General features: G+C 42.1%; 1 protein-coding gene across 1 annotated transcript in view; it reads right to left on the bottom strand.

The window, feature by feature from the left end:
• The window catches only part of HMCN1 (hemicentin 1), a 358,780-nt gene that overhangs the window by 275,785 nt on the left and 62,620 nt on the right, over window positions 1–20,375 (bottom strand). Inside the window, exons 3-4 of the mRNA XM_065408898.1 lie at window positions 12,598–12,756; window positions 11,705–11,827 (exon numbers count right to left, since the gene is read on the bottom strand). Coding sequence (XP_065264970.1) covers window positions 11,705–11,827; window positions 12,598–12,756 — 282 coding nt within the window. The remainder of the gene's footprint in view (window positions 1–11,704; window positions 11,828–12,597; window positions 12,757–20,375) is intronic.

Below are 20,375 nucleotides of genomic sequence, written 5' to 3' on the forward strand. Positions count from 1 at the left end.
CAATGAGACCCAAAATATTGTATGTATGAAATGTAACATGTTGAATATACAATGACTAATGTGTTATAAAAGACATAATATTGGCATAATGGGAGGAGACAACTGGAATCAATTTGCTGGCTTATTTTATGACTTTCAGGGTAGAGAATTGTATTTCCCTCCTTCAAACAGAAGTAAGATGACATTTTCTCACTCTCTTTCCAACCTTGATCTACCTCCTTACAAATAAAAAAAAAAATATGCTTATCTTAAAAACTATCAAAAAGGTACCAGTTCCACCTAAGGATTAAGCTCTCATATAATGGTGGACTTTAAAGTAGCTAAACACAATTCTAGAAGAGCCGATCAAAAGCAATTGAAACACTAAAAATATTTGCATGCTTGCTTTCTAAAAATCTATATTTGGTTTTAAAATGACTTTAAAATTTCAACTTAAAAAAATCAATCATAGGCTGATAACTTTTATAACAATTTAAATCATCATAGTTAGCATAGGGGGCTTCTGAATTAGAGTTCACAATAGTGCAGGGCAAATTTTCAAGTTTTCCAGTCCCTGCTGGAGCTAGACAGTGCAGAGGCAATGAAAAACAGTTACTGGGGGAAAATGGTATTTGAATATTTACAAAGTTTCAGCTTAATTCTAGGACAGATCTGCATGTTAGTTCTTACTTTATCTTAATTGATCCATCCATCTTTCATCCTTAATGGAAACATCATCTTAACTTTCAATACATGCTGTGGCTTTGTAGATCCCTGAAGACTTCTTTGCTACAATTTGACAATGTGTCTAGGGAATTGCATGCAGGGCTAGGAGCCAGAACTTCCAAGTTATAATCCCTGATTTGCTGTGTGACTTAAGTCACAGGTTATGTTCTCCGTTGTCTCAATTTGCACATCTGTAAAATTAGGATGATGGTATTTACCTACGCTTCAGGCATGTTGTGCAGTTTCAGTAGTTATCCAGCTGCACACATCACCATACTAATTAGCATGTTTGTAAAGAATTTTGAAAATATGAAGCACCATAGGGCCCAGTCCTGTGAAGTGTTGGGCATCCTCAACTCTAACTAATATCACTGGGAGTTGAGGATGCTCAGCACCGTGCAGGATGTAGCCCTAAAAGTACTAAAGTATGTTTATGATCGGGAGTATTAACTATTCACAAGTAACATTTGTCCAAAACTCTCCAGAAATTGAGACGCAAGAACCAAGGATGAGTTGTTATTACTCCAAACAAACTAGTCTCCGAAAAGACACATTTTCCCCATTACTGTACCTGAAAAAGATATTAAGTGGAATTTTCCAGTCTCCTCTCTAAAGAACCCCTCTCTAACCTGCCCTCCCCCTCCTCCCAAGCTGAAAAGAACAGTCACTGACTACATAGAGTAGTGGAACTGCTGCTAACACAGAACCCGACTGACTGATGAAGTGTCAACATGACACTTCCCAAAAAACCCTTCTTCTATGGAACACAAGACTTTACTTAACACCCTGAAAATAGGACTGGTACTGAGCTTCTAAATGTTTAGTGAAATCTGCTTTTATTTTTAAATATACAGTTATATGGTAAAATTTAATATTACCATTTGGGAGGTGATTTTTTTAAGCACTCCAGTGTCTCTACTGATATTATAATTACAGGATGTAGGTGATAGTTATGGTCTGTTTTTTAGATTTTTACTTTATGAAGAGTTTACTTTGTGTAATCACTCAGGGCTAGGTGGTTGCTTTAGGCACTTCAGGTGGTAGATATGCTGCAACACCTCAGGAATAGCCCTGTGACTCAAAGACACCCTCTGAGGCACAGTTCCCTCCCTCCTTGGATGGTGGTGGGAGTTGAGTAGCAATTTGCTGCTGGCTTAAACCAGTGTTGGGGGACAGAGCCAAGACTCTGGACACTCCCTGTCCACCTGGAAATAAGCGTGTGTTTGCCTAGACCCAAGGTCCAGGTAGGCGAACACAGGGAAATAAGAGGTGGTCTTGAGGGAGGGGAGTGTTTCCTTACTCTTCCCTATTCCTTTGTGTGGTCAAATGGTCCAAGTCACAATTGAATCCCTCAGATTTTTACTTTGTGCACGTGGCTGTGATCCAAGGAGTAGGGCAAACATTTATACTCAGAATTAAAACTACATGTTAAAGCTACCTTTGGAATACCTGATTTATTAATTATTATTAATAATCATTTGTCTGGACCAGGACTCCATTGTGCTAAGTGATGTATAAACACAGAACAAAAATGGCATCACTATTACAAAGCCAACAGTTACCAAGAGTTACCCCACAGTATCTCAAATACTGCTGCTATTTCCTCTTTTAAGTGTAAGGAGAAATTGATATCTTGGACAGTCTGTTGTAACAGCTGGCACACAATTACTCTTTTAGTGGGGCCCAATAGAACTGAGAGGTCAGGGGGATGTAGCCTCACCCTCTTCTCTGTCAGCTGAATTACTGTTTACCTCCAGTACAGAAATTAATATTAAAAACAGTCCTTTCAATTCTGGGGGTTATTTTAAATGCTTTGGACTCTTGTCAGCACTGCAAAGGCCAACAGAGCTAAGCAATAAAACTGGATTTTATTCTGGTTCATGCATCAACAACAGGAATGGGAAGCAGAACGTACTGGCCTAGGACTCAGGAGACTTGGGTTCAAGTCCCTGCTCCACACAGGCTGTGTGTGTGACTTGGTTAAGTCACTGAGTCTCAGTTCCCCACCCATAAAATGGGAATAATGATACTTCCCTACCTTGGGGGGGAAGTTGTCAGAATCAATACATTAATAACTATGACAGGAGTGGGCAAACTTTTTGGCCTGAGGGCCACATCTGGGTATGGAAATTGTATGACGGGCCATGAATGCTCATAAAATTGGGGATTGGGGTGCGGGAGGGGGTGAGGGCTCTGGGGTGGGGCCAGAAATGAGGAATTCAGGGTCTGGGAGGGGGCTCTGAACTGGGGCAGGGGTTTGCGGTGCAGGTGGGTGTGAGGGCTCCAGCTGGGGATGCGGGCTCTGGGGTGGGGCTGGGGATGAGGGTTTGGGGGTGCAGGAGGGTGCTCTGGGCTGGGACTGAGGGGCTCAGAGGACAGGAGGGGGGATCAGGATTAGGGCAGGGGGTTGGGGTGCAGGAGGGGGCCAGGGGTTCAGGCTCTGGGTGGTGCTTACCTCTCACAGCTCCCGGAAACAGTGGCATGTCCCCACTCCGGCTCCTATGCAGAGGCACAGCCAGGCAGCTCTGCACACTGCCCCATCCATAGGTGCTGCCCCTGCAGCTCCCATTGGCTGTGGTTCATGGCCAATGGGAGCTGCAGACCTGGCGCTTGGGCGGGGGCAGCATATGGAGCCCCCTGGCTGCCCCTACACATAGGAACTGGACGGGGGACATACCACTGCTTCCAGGAGCCGCGCGGAGCCACAGCACACATGGACCGGGGCAAGCCCCAGACCCCACTCCCCGGCGGGAGCTCGAGGGCCGGATTAAAATGTCTGAAGAGCCGGATGTGGCCCCCGGGCCATAGTTTGCCCACCCCTGAACTATAAGGTGCTCAGATTCAACGGTTATGGGGGCCACATAAGTACCTAAATATAGACCAGAATTGCTTACTAAACTCCAGTTAGTGAACCCTGTGGAAGCTGGTTGAAAGCAATAGCAGTGGAGCTGCACTTGTGTCATGGAGGGCAGAACTTGGCCTGCAAAACCATTATTACTCAGGATGAGGTATGAGCAGGGGGGAAAAATCTGCTTGGATTCTCAGATCTGGGGTTGAGGGTGCAGAGCTGACTGTTAGTTAAAAAAACAAACACACACCTTTGCTTGTAACCCGAGCATATTAGATGTGTAGCTCATCATGAGTCAATAAACATGGACTCATATTCAGAGCAGAACTGGACTTCAATTTTTAAACAAATACATATGTGAGTTTTACAAGCTCACAACTGAATATCAAAGCTAAATCAAATAACCCAGCTGTCCTACCTCTGGAAGTAACTTACCACTTTGATTATAATTTTCGCCAAAGTGTAATCAACAATTTTGGAGACCCCATTTTCCCTCCTTTATTCCTAAGTGGTTTTCAACTCTCCTGTGAAATCGACTTTGAAGTAGTATTTTTTTCCCTTTGGGATCCTTACAAGAAATCCCAAAATGTGTAATTTTGCCAAATTGTGGCCTGATTAATACTATGGAGGAAAAAACAGAAATAATTTACAACATTTCTCCAGAGATTTCACCTCCTACTCCTCCCGTCGTCAGGTCATCCCTTGGAATGCATACAGAAACCTGGAAAATATATAGAGCATGGACTATTCCCATGTGTTTATTCTGGGTCATAAAAAAGATTTTCAAACACTCAAGGCAAGAATTTAAAGTTAACTATTTAATTGCTTAATTAGCTAGTTCCCCCATGCTTCCTGAACAGAAAGCTAAAATCCTGATTGTCTTCTAGGGTGCACCCACACATGCATTATATGAGGGAGATCAATATCTGAAATAGTGTAGAGAATGAGCACTGTGAAAATTATGCCATAAATATTATATATATATATATATGCATATGTTATACACCAAAAACTGGCATTGAAATATCATTAAGGTTGAAAAATCAAGCACTCAGATGTTAGGACAGCGGTGGGCAAACTATGGCCTGGGGGCCACATTCGGCCCTTCAGACATTTTAATCCAGCCCTCGAGCTCCCACCGGGGAGCGGGGTCTGGGGCTTGCCCTGGTCCATGTGTGCTGTGGCTCCGTGCGGCTCCTGGAAGTAGTGGTATGTTCCCCCCCCCCAGCTCCTACGTGTAGGGGCAGCCAGGGGGCTCCGTATGCTGCCCCCGCCCCAAGCGCCGGCTCTGCAGCTCCCATTGGCCATGAACCACAGCCAATGGGAGCTGCAGGGGCGGCGCCTGTGGATGGGGCAGCGTGCAGAGCTGCCTGGCTGTGCCTCCACATAGGAGCCAGAGGGGGGACATGCTGCTGTTTCTGGGAGCTGCGTGAGGTAAGCACTACCCGGAGCCTGCACCCCTGGCCCTCTCCTGCACCCCAACCCCCTGCCTTAACCCTGATCCCCCTCCTGCCCTCTGAGCCCCTCAGTCCCAGCCCAGAGCACCCTCCTGCACCCCCAAACCCTCATCCCCAGCCCCACCCCAGAGCCCACATCCCCAGCTGGAGCCCTCACTCCCCCCCGCACCCCAACCCCCTGCCCCACTCCAGAGCCCCCTCCCAGACCCTGAACTCCTCATTTCTGGCCCCACCCCAGAGCCCTCACCCTCCCACTCCCCCGCACCCCAATCCCCAATTTTGTGAGCATTCATGGCCCACCATACAATTTCCATACCCAGATGTGGCCCTTGGGCCAAAAAGTTTGCCCACCCCTGTGTTAGGAAATGCCAGAATAAATGTTGCCTGTTGCAGCCCTGCCTGTAATTCATATGTATTTGCATTTGTAAAGTCATGTAGTCCCCACAGACTTGATGGTGCTGATGATCTTGCATTTACAGCATGCTTTTCTAATCTAATACTGTAGTAAAGTCTGCAAAGTACTTTGTGAGTCATTTGGTTGAAAAGCGTGCTATAAATGCAAGATCCACAACAGTAGAGGTGAGGTGCGTTTTATTTAAAGCCCAAAATTTAAAGCCCACAAATATGCAAGAAACTAAATGCAACAAAACGAATATAAAAAATATAAAAACTCCACTTTTAATAAGAGAATGTAGCCCTGGTTCAAGGAAGGATATTCTACACATTTTTTTAAAAAAAGAACGAATAAGCTATTAATAACTATTGTCACTGTTTTCAAGGTAAATGCACCTTTGACCCCTTTATGGGGGTCTTCATGGCCTCCTTAAGGCCATCCACTTAGGACTCAGGCGGCTAGCAGTCACCTTTCTTGGGGCAAAGTCCCATGATATTCTTCCTTTTGGACCAAGATTTAAACTGCAGATTTCTGCAATTTACTGTGATCACCTCGCCATGTCTGACTTTAGTTCAGCATCTACCATCCTGTTCTCTCAGGGGCAACTAGTGACCAGCTAGCCTTCATAAAGCAAAGTATTATCTATTCAGAACAAAAGCATTGCAGAGGAAACCTATCTTCGAACCATCAATAGCTTCTATGCAGGTCTGGATTACAAGGTTTCCACCTGGATACCATGGCAGATTTCAAAGTATTTCAGACCCTCTCATAGGACCTGTGCCTCTGGTCACAGTGTCATGTCAGTCAGTTCTCGGAAAGAGTGTGTGAGAAAAGACATACCTCCTGATGTAAGGGAATCTTACAGTATCTCTAAAGAGTATGTCCTCACAGTGGTAATGAAGCTATGTGGTTTCTCCAGCTACATCACACACAAACTCTGACACAATAACAGATTAATTAATGAAAGAGTTTCCTTTCTAGAAAAAAAAAGTTCACCATAACTGGAACATTAGAGGGTTTTTTTTTAAATAAAATTGTGATAAAAGAAAATTAAGGCCCCCAATCCTGCAGTGAGCTCCATGAAGGCAAGTCCCCTTCAACCACATGGAGGCCCATTGAGGTTAGTGGGGTTTCCCCTGCAGGGAATAGTTTGCAGGATCAGGACATAAATAATTTTGTATCTGACAAAATGACAAATCAGTTAAAATAGATAAAATAATCTTGTCAAGAAAAAGGAGACAAAGTGAGTAAATTGCTTACCAAAGGGTGTTCATTTTAGAATGGATTTTATAAAAGAAAAGCCCAATATTAGAAACATTGCTGGGAAATTTTAAACATATTATAAGGCTATTACTCTCAACTAGTTAAAAAAGAAGTATTTAAAAAAAGTTTCTGGATAATATTAATTTACTTAAATTAGACCACCAATAACAAATGTGATCTTTTGAGGAAGTTGTCAATGAAATCTTTTTGCTTCCTTCTAATGCAGCCCTTAGACCAGAATTTTACAAAATAAGTAAAAAAAACACTTATTGTTCTGCTGCTGCAAATCTATAATGTTCTGAGTTCAGAGTTACCCATGAAAATGATGATGAATACAATATTTCAATTAAAGGGAAAGTTAGGGAGAATTTTAACTTTGAGATCAAAATACTATCTAGTGTTCTGGCTTTAAGGTTGGAGGATCTCCTTCCTAATTAAATACACAGAGACTAGATTTGTTTTGTCAAAATATGACACTCCTTTGACACTGTTAGAGTCCTAAATGTCCTGCACATCGCCAGGTAAATAACAAAGCTCTTCAATGAGACTATTCATATACTTAACACTTTATTGGACTGAAGTCTGACCCCAACATAATTTTGTCACTTGACACAGAGAAAGTCTTTGACTCAGTTGAGTGGAACTATTAGTTTGAGGAGATGCAATGAATAGGAATAAATTATGACTTCTTAAACTAAACTGACCCTGTACAGTCCTCCTAGTGCTTCCCTGATAATGAATGGCAGGCGAACAAAGAGTTTCAATGTAATTAGGTGGAAGGCAAAGATACCCTTTCTTCTTATTTGATCTTTCTCTTGAAATCATTTCTCTTGAAATCATTGTATGTATGATTAGGGTAAAAGCGCAGTAAGTTTAGACAAGACCTAAGATACTAATAGATCCCAATTTTACTGTGATTTAAGTCAAAGGAAATTTTATCACTGACTTCAGTAGGAGCAAGATCAAGCCCTAAATAAATAGGCAAAGACATTCGGGCACAAGAGGAAGGTTATATCTTCCAGTGTTGCAGTAGAAGCATAACAACATTTCTTACTATGGAAGGCTTTCTAGAAGAAGTGGGCTTTTTTGAGAGATTTCAATTAAGAGATGGTTGCCCTTTGTTCCAGGAGTGCAAAAATACAGCATAGTCTTTTATTCTTCTTGCGACCACGCAAATATTGGGTGACTACCCAAGTATTGTTCTCTTTGTTATGTTGTGTTTACTGGTAGCTAGTTTTTCTTTTCTGTTTAGTTAGTTAACATTGCTTCATTTTCCACTTAACATACAAAGAGCAAGGATGAGGATGTGGATTTGAAAACTTCATACATTATAAATAGTTTTTTTGTTTGAGGTTTTTTTGGACAAAGCAATAGAAATAGTTTCAACAAAACAAAATACTGGCTTTGCAGGATATTCAAATTCAGCTATTTGAAGCCCTTTCCAAATTTATAATTCAGCATTAGCAGTGAATAGATCCAAAACAGTGATTATGTCTTAAAATTTATATATTTCATTCTTTATAGATTACGGACCTACACTGATGAAAGGGATAGTAGCATTTATTTCTGTTAAAGCCCACCTGAGGAATATGCTGTCAATTGTGGATATGTATTGCCACTGTGTATTCTGTTTATTAGCATCTGGACTTCTGGTGGACTCATCAGCATATTTGGGTCCCTTCAGGAAGTAGAAATTCTGGGCCAGAACCTGGGGTCCAACTGATCTGCATGGAGTGCTGGGAGGGTTTTTTTGGTATGCATGCACATGTGGCAGCGCTTTGACAAATGTGTTGTAAAAAACTCACCTCAGCACTCCTCTGATCCTGCTGTTTCTCTGCACAGGGTCTACACTGCAAAGTTACACTGGCGTAACTCTCTCTCTCAGGGTGTGAAAAATCCACACCCCTGAGAGATGTAGTTAAGCCAACCAGACAGTGCTAGGTCGCAGAGCGTGAACAATCTGAACCTTATTCAGTAGTTTACTATAAAAAAGTGCTGGGGAGTGAGGGGGAGTGAGTTACTATTGAATCTCCACTGTAAGTTTTCATATTTGTAGTTTAAAGGTGGATTATCCTGAACAGGTATAAAGGTCTGTGACAGAATGTATCCCTGTGTTCACACCCTACACACTATTGTAATAATTTTTGTACAAGGCATGTCTTGTAAGGTATTTTTTGAAAACTCATAATTTGCTGGTCAATATTGTCTGAATAAAATAGATGTGGTAACATTATATGTGAAGTTATAAGATTTCACTGTATGATGTTATTAACACATGCTACACAAGCAGAGGTTGGCAAACAGGTCTGTCCTAAACAAAGGAATGTGTGTTCTGCTTAATTTGCATTTAATCAGTAAACAGAGAGTCATCAAGCAGGAAGAGGAGACAAAGAAAGTTCAAACAGGTGAGAAAAAAGCAGCCAGGAACATCCTTCCCCACAGACTTTTTGTCCCCTGACGGAAATATTTTTCAAGAGGAGGACTGAAATGATAAAAAGGAGGGACAGACACCCCAAGGTACACCCCACTTCTCGGCCAATCAATTCACTGCACCTGAAGAGACAAAGTAAGCAATCTTTGGATTGGGATGGGGTCCTGACCTAGGACATTTGGTCAGTAAGACTGCTGAAAGCATGTGGTAAGAAAACTTTGCTTTGAATTTAATATAGGTTGTTAAGTTAGGCACACATTGCATTTTATCTTTACTTTTCTTGTAACCATTTCTGACTTTTATGCCTCATAAATTATGCTCACTTAAAATCTCTCTTTGTAATTAACTTGTTTTACTGTTTTATCTAATCCAGTGTGTTTAAATTGAATTGTCTGGGAAACTCCATTTGGAGTGGCAAGTTATGTGCATATTATTTCTATTAAAGAAATAATAGATTTAATATAGCTTGTATTGTCCAGGAGAGGCCTGGGCAGTACAGGACATACATTTCTGGAGGAAAATCGAAGACTGGGGATGTGCTGAGGTCATCCTGCAATATAACCAAGGCTGGCGAGAGCCAAAGTATAACCCAAATGTGGCTGGCAGACTGCAGTTGCACCCAGCCACTCAGGATGAGGCTTGCATGCTGGGAAAACTGTTTGTGAGCAGCTCAGATGGGAACTCCTTCAGCAAGGTATTATAAGGCACCCAAGCTTGCAGGGAAAGGGTGACAGCTGCTCATTAGTCTAGATTGTACCTTAGATTAGTCTAGATCCTGTACCTTGGTATGTCACAGGATCCTTCCTTTGACTCCCCATATAGGTGACTGGTATTACTGGGGCTGGAAAGATGGAGGCCCCGCTATGTGAGGAATAGACAAATGGAGGCAAACTGCCAATAGAACATTATATGTTAACTCTTTCTGAATACTAGTCTGATGCTTTGTAACACCAAACAGATATACTAGGGGAGCAGAGAGAAAAAATAATGTGTTTATTATATCACTGTTCCCTATCTATAGAACTGGCCAAAGCTGAGCTCCCCCACTTCCAACCCACAAAAAGAAAAATCAGTACCCTGAATTTCAAGTTCTGAAAAAGGAAGTTTCCTGTTAATGTTTTCCACTAAGTTTGTTTTAAAAGTTTCTATTCTGGGCTAGTTCTATGAGACCAGTGGCTTTGGTATTAAATATTTCACTATGCTGGATGGAAACAAAGTGACATATTTTGCTTTGTAGGACTGTTTGTATAGTTTGGGATTTAGTTGTTTATGTGTGCTGGTTTTGGTTGTGCTTTATGTGGAAATTTACTGAAAAAGAAAAATGGCAGCATGATAACTTCCAAGTTTCACACACAAATAATTGCAAAGTTAAAGTCAGAAGTTGTGCACAGTCCTAACAGACACTCACTCTCTCTCTCTCACACACACACACACACACACACACACACACACACACACACACACACACACACACACACGATTTATTCCTTAAGAAGTAGGAAGGTACGGATACCTTCCCCCTTCAAGGGGAAAACCATGTGAGACGCTTGTCTTTCTAGTAACTTTTAACCAGAGCCAGTGCTAGCCCATTGGGGGCCTTAAGCAGGACTATTTTGGGGCTTCCCCATACTAAAACAGGCAAGTTTTTATAATAAAAATGAATAGGGGGCACCCTGGAGCTGCTCGGGGCCCTAAGCAATTGCTTAGTCTGCTTATTCCTAGCTCTGGCTCTGCTTTTAACCCTCTGCCAACAACTTAACAGGGATACAACCTCATTTCTACCAGATAAACCAAGTGCAGCAAAACTGCAATGCACCAGCAACATTTATGGAATCAGACAAAATTGTGACAAAGTGAAGTAAACAAATTTTTTTTGTTTAGATTTTACTTATTTATAATTAAAAAAAAATCACAATCCAGTGATGGAATGTTGTGTACACCAGGAAGTCAAAGTCATGTTTACAACATTGACAGATGATTCCAATTACCCAAATAACTAACGTGTGACGTTGTCTTCATCAAATTAATTTTCATGCATTTGGGAAATGTCAGTTCTGTTTGTAATAATATAGAACCTGAAAGTCACTGGATGTTCTATAGAAAATATTCATTTTAGTCTATGGTTACCAGCACTTCTAATTGGCAATAATAAAAACCATTTATTTAGAACAGAATCTGCTCCGTCATCTCATTTAGTGGTAAATCAATGGGATTACTCATGAGCAAGATACTGCACAAAGACTCTAGTCCAGAAAGCTGCTCCACAAAGGCAGGCTGAAGTCAGTGGAGCTCTTCACAAGCACAGGAGTCCAGCCTGTCCTAACAACATAATTAAAATTGGCAGAATCAGGCCCTTAAGAGGCCTGGCAGAGGGGTGGCATAGAGTCAATACACCAGGCCTACAACAACCAGAATTCACCTATGTAAAATTCCCAAGAATCTGGCTAAACCAGCTCTCTATCTGCTTTGTACCTCAACAGCAGTACAAAGGAGTTGGAAGAGAACCAGAATTGGGACCATTAGACATATGGAGCCATTAAATGGAAGCCCATACCTTACATCGCTCTGTATATAGTAGATAGCCGTAAAAATTAATTACAAATTACCTCATTAACTTGCTTTTTGTCCAAATGGAAAACTTGACCAGAACTTGTTGAGGCAATTTCTTCGTAGACCTTGTAACCAATATGTGACCTATCATCACAGTCTCCAGTCAACACAAATACAACCTGGGGTTTAAAAAAGAAAAACACACAAAGGAAATGAAAATATAGTCAGTCAGCACCTATGGCAAACCTCAATGGGAAAAATCTTACTCTCAAACGTAACAGCAAAGTATGCCAGAAAAATTGAAAGGTTCTCACTGCTCTGTGCGATGGACAGCCATTTTACTTTTGATTAATCTACTCTGAGTTCTGTACAAATGAGATGTACACCCCAAAAAAGGCAGGCAGGGGATTTGGAGCACAGCTGGATTCTGTACCTACTCCAAACATAATACTCTAAATGATTTCAATGTGATTTTTTTCAATTGGAGTTCCATATGGAAGGCGAAACCCATCATGATTGAGTGATGGAAAGTGACTGATTGACTGAAGAAAACAGACATACAGAAATCATGTCAAGAGGGGATGAAATAATAAATCTTATATCAGCACTTTTTATTCCCAGAGTAATCAGTATTATAACTCTCAGACGAATCCACAGACACCAATGCAACTGCCAAGAGGGCCAAGAAGACAAATATTGGCAGTGGAATATCTTATAGTATTTAACTAATAACCTTAATTAATGTCCCTTTAATTTCAATTTTTATTAATCAGATCAATTTAATTTACAACAAAATAAACACTAGTTGCTAGAATGGCAACAGTATGACTCTTTTACAGAGAGATATTACAAATATCTTGGAAAGGAGTTTTTCTGGACAATGCTGCTACTGCATTGGTAGTAAATGGGTAAATAAACAGGAATGGTAGAATATGAATCTTCTCCTTACCTGTGACTGCTTCTGCTGAATGAGCTGCAGTACTTCATGTGTCAGCCTATAATCTTTGGATCGTGCATCAGTAAATACATAGATGAAAGAACCAGGAAGAGAAATTTCTAGAGCAATTTTGATTGCACCAATGCTCATCTCTGGACAGTCACCACCACCCTATTCACAATTAGAGAAAGAAAGAAAGAAAAAACAATCACAAGAAAGGAAAATGGATGTTAGGTATAATAATTGGTTTCTTTTTCAGAAAGATCAAGGCAGATTTTTTTTCCAGCTTCTAGCATTTTATCCTTTTTTTATTCACAGCGTTGCATGGTTTCTGAAAAATACTTATTTTATTTAAAAAAAAAAAAAAAAAAAAAAGGGCAAGCCAAGTTTTAAAATTTCCCATTGATGGTCAAGTTGTAAAAAAAATGCAATAAAGATACTAACAATCAAACAATGTCCACCTCTGTAAGAGCGTGTCTGAGCAGGGATGCTAGTAACAATGAGGAATGCATAACACACTGACTGATCTATTCCTTCCTACCCACCTACCCACACCATACCCATACCCAGAATCTACCTGCCATTGTACACAATGGGCCATGTTCTGTTCTCAGTTACCCAGGCAAAAATCTGGTTTAGCTACATTGGTTAGATTTACACCTAGATAACTGAGAGTAGGAGAAATAGCTCAATTAGTTTATAGTTTGTTTTTATGTGTATGCGCACGTGAAATCTCTGTCTCTTGCAGTTACAAGCCTCCCTCACTGGTGACAATGTAATTGTTCCAGTGGCACATAGCCCTACTGGGAGGTCATAGACATAAAGGGAGAAGTGATCTCTCAGGTAGCCAGGACAATCCTATGGAAGACTTTGAATATCAGAACAGCGAGACCTTGAACTGGACTCTGCACTGGGGAGCAGAGTGGATAAAAATCAATGATTTTTTTTAAAAAAAATATATTAAAAAATCAGATTTTTTTTATTTAAATTGGATTTTTTTGATAAAATGCTTTTTGAGGAAAAAACCTAGCTAAAGATAAAGATACATTATAGCACAAAGATATCTCATTATAGAATAGGGATTATAAATTCTAATTCTATAGTATGAGACAATATATTCATGTAATGTTTAAGAAAAGTTTTGTAAATGAGTTCCAATAGTTCATGGATTAGGGACCCAATCTTATGGGGTTCCACAGGCTTCTGTATAGATTATTTAGGTTAATCTTTCTATCTACCCAATGGGACTCAGTGCTAAGTCTAGAAGATACCATCAGAGATGCTTAATTTTGCAGTTCTCAAATGTGGATTTGTGTCTCCAGAGGTAATGTGCTTGTTAACAGCAAACATGTTTTAAAATAAATAAATAACTATATAGAGGTGAGAAATAACAGACCTCAACTCTATTGTTCCTCTGCAAATTTGTGTACACAGAGTCAATCCCTTACCTCTCTCTAAAAGTGCAAAATTTCAAAAAGTTCAATGAATAGAAGATTTTTTGGGGACGGAATAGATCTGGACAAGGAGAAGAAGTTTGGAGATAAATATGACAAGCAAGGGACATATGCTTTTTTGTTAACATATTCTATGTTTGCTGTTGAAGAAAAAAATCCAGAATACATAACATTGTTGTTTTAGTTAAATAAAACAATTTAAATGTCTTTCTGGTGATGTTCTCCTCCTAATACAGCATGGCAAGAAAATCTTCCCAATATTAATGATTAACCTGTTAAATTGGAGATAGTTCACCTCCCAATGACTTCATAAATATCTGCTTCAATTACCTTTGGTAAATGAAATAACCAAACAATCATTCATTTTCTGATATAGCTGTAAAACTAATCTGATAAGTTTTCAAAATATATAACTTTTTTAAAATGTATAGTGTTTACCTTCTAAAAATGAAACCTACATCTATCTCTGAGTTGTGAAGAATATGTATTAAGGTTATAACAACCAACAAGAATGCACTTTTATGTAGAAAACTATGATTAAATCGAGTCTTCCTGACTAGTGATGTAAATCATGATTAATCAAATCCATCCTGCTGGGGGAGAACCAGTATATGGAGCTTAGGCCAGGGGTTACAGGGGATGTGTTCATAGTAACCTGTGTTCCTAAGCGGGCGGCTTCAGAATTTATACTAGTTGGAAGTTGTTGAGATTTTTTGGGGTGGGGAGGAGGGGTGTTTAATCAAAATATTGTTAAGTATTGCTAAGTTTAACATTATCTAATTTAATTTCTCCGCTTAATGTAAAATTTATGGGAAAATAACGCTTAAACAAAAGTTCATATTTCTTGCATAAATATAACGTTTGCCTGTAGAAGACAGAACTTTCAAAGCATCTGAACTATGCATCACATCCCTGCAAGAGATGAGAATGACAAGAAACCTCACCACTTTTGGAAGTAAATGCAAAACTTAGGGCTTGTCTGCACTTGAAACGTTACAGTGGGAGGGGTTCTCCTGTCAGCATAGTTATTCCACTTCCACAAGAGGTGGTAGCTAGGTCAATGGAAAAATTCTTCAATTGACCAAGTACTGTCTACACCAGGGGTTAGGTCTGCCTAACTATGTGACTCAGGGGGTTGGATTTTTCACACCGCAGGGAGATGTAGCTATGCCGATGTAAATTTTCAGTGTAGACCAACCCTTATTTCTTCTACTTAGCTTTCCCATAGTAAATTCCTCACACACATACACACACACACACCCCAACACACACAAACAAATCTCTGTGATTAAACTACCTCTCCAGGTTGAGAAAAAAGAAAAATATAATGTTATTATAACAGGAGTACTTGTGGCACCTTAGAGACTAACAAATTTATGAAGTTGATGCCACAAGTACTCCTGTTATTTTTGCGGATACAGACTAACACGGCTGCTACTCTGAAACCTGTATAATGTTATTGTTTTTTCTATACTTTGGAGGCAGTCCAATATCACAATGAAGGAGAGATTATAAGACTGGGACTTTTCAGCTTGGAAAAGAGATGACTAAGGGGGAATATGATTGAGGTCTATAAAATCATGACTGGTGTGGAGAAAGTTGTGATGGGTTCGGTCACGGAAACCTCCTTGGTACTGTCATCTGATGTGCTGAAATTACCTCTGAGCCTGTGTAGCAGGGTGGTTACCCGCTCCTGCCCTTCAGGGCTTAAAACAGCCCAGGAGAGGGCTCTGGCTGGGGCAAGAAGCCTGGGCTGATTAGGGAAGGTAGGCTCAGCTGTGGCCAAGCCCCAATCAGGCCCAGCTGGCCCCTATAAGAGGCAGTGAGCCAGGAGCCCAGTCAGTCTCTCTCTCTACCTTTAGAGGGAGAAGGGCTTTGCTGCTAGGGAGCGTACCGGGGTACCTAAGGTGGAGCAGGGCTGGGGGAAGGCAAGAGGAGCTGGGGAGCTCCGGCCTGGAAACCCCACAGGCTGCAGGCCTAGGGTATGGCCAGCTGGGTACTGGGGTTGCAAAGGGGCAGCCTACGGGTAGGCAGAGGCAGCAGGTCCAAACCCCTTTGCCTGTGATGAGTGGCTGATACACTGCAGTCTGCCCCAGTGAACAGGGGCTAAGTGATGACTGGCAGTAGCCAAGACTGAGGCGAAGTGGGGATAGTGGGTGGGGGTTCCCCTGGGAGGGGGAGACCCTGAGACTGAGGGGTTCTGCAAAGGCGGCAGAAACCCAGTGAAGGGGCACCGGGTCCTGGGAGAGACACGGGGGCCAGCAGCGGTAAGGCGGATCACCGGCCTGCAAAGGGCGCTCCGGAGCTGGGACGAGCTAATTCCCACAGACGACCAGCAGGAGGCGCCGCCGGGTGAGTCCGCGCACTGCTACAGCCCATTTTCCCTGTCAGCTTGGGACTCCAGAATCCTGCCTTGTTGAGCCAGTCATGCCAGCCTGCTGCAACACAGACCCAGGTCTGAAACACGCCCCCAAAGCTGCAGGCTTTAACTGAAAACCACTCAGCAGGTTACCTATCTCCAGCACCCAGACACCCAGCTCCCAATGGGATCCAAACCCCAAATAAATCCATTTTACTCTGTATAAAGCTTATACAGGGTAAACTCATAAATTGTCTGCCCTCTGTAACACTGACAGAGAGATATGCACAGCTGTTTGCTCCCCCAGGTATTAGTCACTTACTCTGGGTTCAATAATAAACAAAAGTGATTTTATTAAGAATAAAAATTAGGATTTAAGTGGTTCCAAGTAATAACAGACAGAACAAAGTAAGTCACCAAGTAAAATAAAGCAAAAATACGCAAGTCTAGCCTAATACATTAAGAAACTGAATACAGGTAAATCTCGCCCTCAGAGATGTTCCAAATAAGCTTCTTTCACAGACTAGACTCCTTCTTAGTCTGGGCCCAATCCTTTCCCCGGTACAGTTCTTGTTAGTTCCAGCTCAGGTGGTAAGTAGGGGGTTTCTTATGACTGCAGCCCCCTTTGTTCTGTTCCACCCCCTTTTATAGCTTTGGCACGAGGCGGGAATCTTTTGTCTCTCTGGGTCCCCACCCTTCCTTCTAAATGGAAAAGCACCAGGTTTAAGATGGATTCCAGTATCAGGTGACATGATCACATGTCACTGTAAGACCTCATTCTCCATTCTTTCAGGGCTGGCCCGAACGTACCCAGGAAGATTTTGCAAGTAAATACAGCCATTCACAACCAATTTTCCTAGTTAATGGGAGCCATCAAGATTCCAAGCCACCATTAATGGCCCACACGTTGCATAGTTATAATAGGACTTCAGAGTAATACTTCATATTTCTAGCTTCAGATACAAGAATGATACATTCATATAAATAGGATGAACACACTCAGTAGATTATAAGCTTTGTAATGATACCTTACAAGAGACCTTTTGCATAAAGCATATTCCAGTTACATTATATTTACACTCATAAGCATATTTCCATAAATATATGGAGTGAAACATCACAAAAGTAAATAAGGAAGTGCTATTTATTCCTTCTAATAACACAAGAACTAGGGGTCACCAAATGAAATTAATAGGCAGCAGGTTTAAAACAAACAAAAGGAAATATTTCTTCACACAATGCACAGTCAACCTGTGGAACTCTTTGCCAGAGAATGTTGTGAAGGCCAAGACTATAACAGGGTTCAAAAAAGAACTTGATAAATTCATGGAGGATAGGTCCATCAATGGCTATTAGCCAGGATGGGCAGTGATGGTGTCCATAGCCTCTGTTTGCCAGAGGCTGGTAATGAGCGACAGGGAATGGATCACTTGATGATTACCTGTTCTGTTCATTCCTTCTGGGGCACCTGGCATTGGCCACTGTTGGAAGACAGGATACTGGGCTAGATGGACCTTTAATCTGACCCAGCATGGCCATTCTTATGTCATATATATAGATAGACAGACAAAATATGATGCTTCTAATAATCTTCCAGAGCTCAGCGAGGTTGGATCTTCGAATGGTAAGCAATGGAATGTTAATCTGTTAGGCTTTGTCTACACTACTACTTTTGTCAATAAAACTTTGGTCTGTCAGGGGGTTGAAAAAAAACACACCCCTGACTAACATAAGTTTCAGCAGCAAAAGTGCTGGTGTGGACTGCGCTATGTCGGCAGGAGAGGCTCTCCTGCCGACATAGCTATTGCTGCTCATTGGGGGTGGTTTAATTATGCCGGCAGGAGAGCTCTCTCTTGCCAGCAAAGAGTGGCTACACGGTAGACATTATAGCAGCACAGCTGTAGCTGTACAGCTGTGCCGCTGTAAGGTCCGTAGTGTAGACATAGCCTTAGTAACTATAAAGGTTGTAATCTCAAAGAACTGTTTACATATATGCTCCCAAAGTAGGAATACTTTATCATCTTCTAATGTAAAGAGTGTATCTGTTCTTTAAATGTAATTCTAATTATAAAGCCCTCCAAAATGTCCCTTCTGACTTTTATGGGAAAAACAACTCCACCTCCATGAGAGGCATAGCGCTCAAGTTAATGTTGTTAGGTCGACGCAGTGTCGACACTGTGTTGCTTATCGACGGTTGCTGCCTTTCAGAAATCGTCCCATAATGCCCCACACTGGCAGTTAAATCGGTGTAAGTGCTTCCGGTGAGGACACTCACCGTCAACACAAGGAGCATAGAGTGGACATATAAAACCAATTTAATTACTGTGGTGGCTGTACGTCAATGACTTAATTTTGCAGTGTAGACCTACCCTGGTCCCGCACTACTAAGGTTTGGTCTACACTAGGAACTTATGTCGGTATAACATCATCGCTCAAGTGTGGAAAATCCACACCCCAGAGCAGTGTAGTTATACTGACCTAACCTCCAATGTAGCAGCACTGTGTTGATGGCAGAAGTCCTACCGCTTTTCGGGGAGGTGGAGTATCTAGGCCACCGGAAGACGCTCTCCCATCAGTATAGGTAGCATCTTCACTAAGCGCTACAGCCATGCAGCTGTGCTGCTGCAGCGCTGTAAATGTGGACAAGCTGTCACTCAGGCAGTACTCTAAGGAGGGAAGGATTGAATCGAGCAAACGCTGCCCCAATCTGGCATGGGAATTTTTCCATTGTTTTAAAGAGGAAATAGACCAGATCTTCTTTGACTAAGAGCTTGTCTACACTGGCACTTTACAGCACAGCAACTTTCTCGCTCAGGGATGTGAAAAAACACCCACCTGAGCGCAGCAAGTTTCAGCGCTGTAAAGTGCCAGTGCAGACAGCGCACCTCCCAGCACTGGTAGCTATTCCCCTCGTGGAGGTGGGTTTTTTATAGCACTGGGAGAGCTATCTCCCAGTGCTGGTGCCGCAAATATACAAGCCACGTTAAAGCACTGCCACGGCAGCACTTTAACGTTGCCAGTGAAGACATGCCCTAACTCAGGGACGGTCAACCTGAGCCTGAGAAGGAGCCAGAATTTACCAATTTACACTGCCAAAGAGCCACATTAATATGTCAGTAGCCCCGCATCAGCTCCCCCCACTCCAATCTGCAGCTCCTCCCAGCCGCCCCACCAATCAGTGCTTCCCGCTCCCTCCCCACACCTCCCGCCCGCCACAATCAGCTGTTATGCAGTGCACAGGAGGCTCTGGTGGGGATGGGGGGAAGAGTGAGGGCATAGCAGGCTCGGGGGCAGGGGTGGAGTGGGGGCAGGGCCTGGGGCAGAGCAGGGGGTTGAGCACTGAGCACTCCCCGGCACATTGGAAAGTTGGCATCTGTAGCTCCAGCCCCAGAGTCAGTGTCTATGCAAGGAACCACATATTAACCTATGAAGACCGTATGCGGCTCCAGAGCCATAGGTTGGCCACCCCTGCCCTAACTGCAGCTCCACCCAAATCCTTCACTTAGGGGCCCAATTCTGATCTCATTTACAGCACCTTTAAACCAATGGAATTCCAGTGACTGCAAAGGAGTTACTCTTGATGATTTACATCAGTGTGAGATCCGAATCAGGCCCTAAGGCGATTCCCACTCTGAGCCATCTGACTGATGAGCACCGCTACTAACACAACCCAGGAGATTTGCATGACGACAGAGAGTGCTTCAAGAACTGCGTCAATCTGATGGAAAATTTACCTTTAATCAGCCTGTGTCAGGTGGTAACCTGGTGGATGATGTCACACAACCTTTCTTATATGTATATTAACTAAATTAGATATTTTGTAGAGCTGGTTGAAATGTTTCAAAATTGCAGACAAATTTTTCCCACACAAAGAAAAAAGACGGTTACTCACCTTTGTAACTGTTGTTCTTCAAGATGTGTTGCTCATATCCATTCCAATTAGGTATGCGCGCGCCGTGTGCACGATCGTCGGAAGA

This window comes from Emys orbicularis, chromosome 8 (genome assembly GCF_028017835.1).
Source record: "Emys orbicularis isolate rEmyOrb1 chromosome 8, rEmyOrb1.hap1, whole genome shotgun sequence".
NCBI classification, from domain to species: domain Eukaryota; kingdom Metazoa; phylum Chordata; order Testudines; family Emydidae; genus Emys; species Emys orbicularis.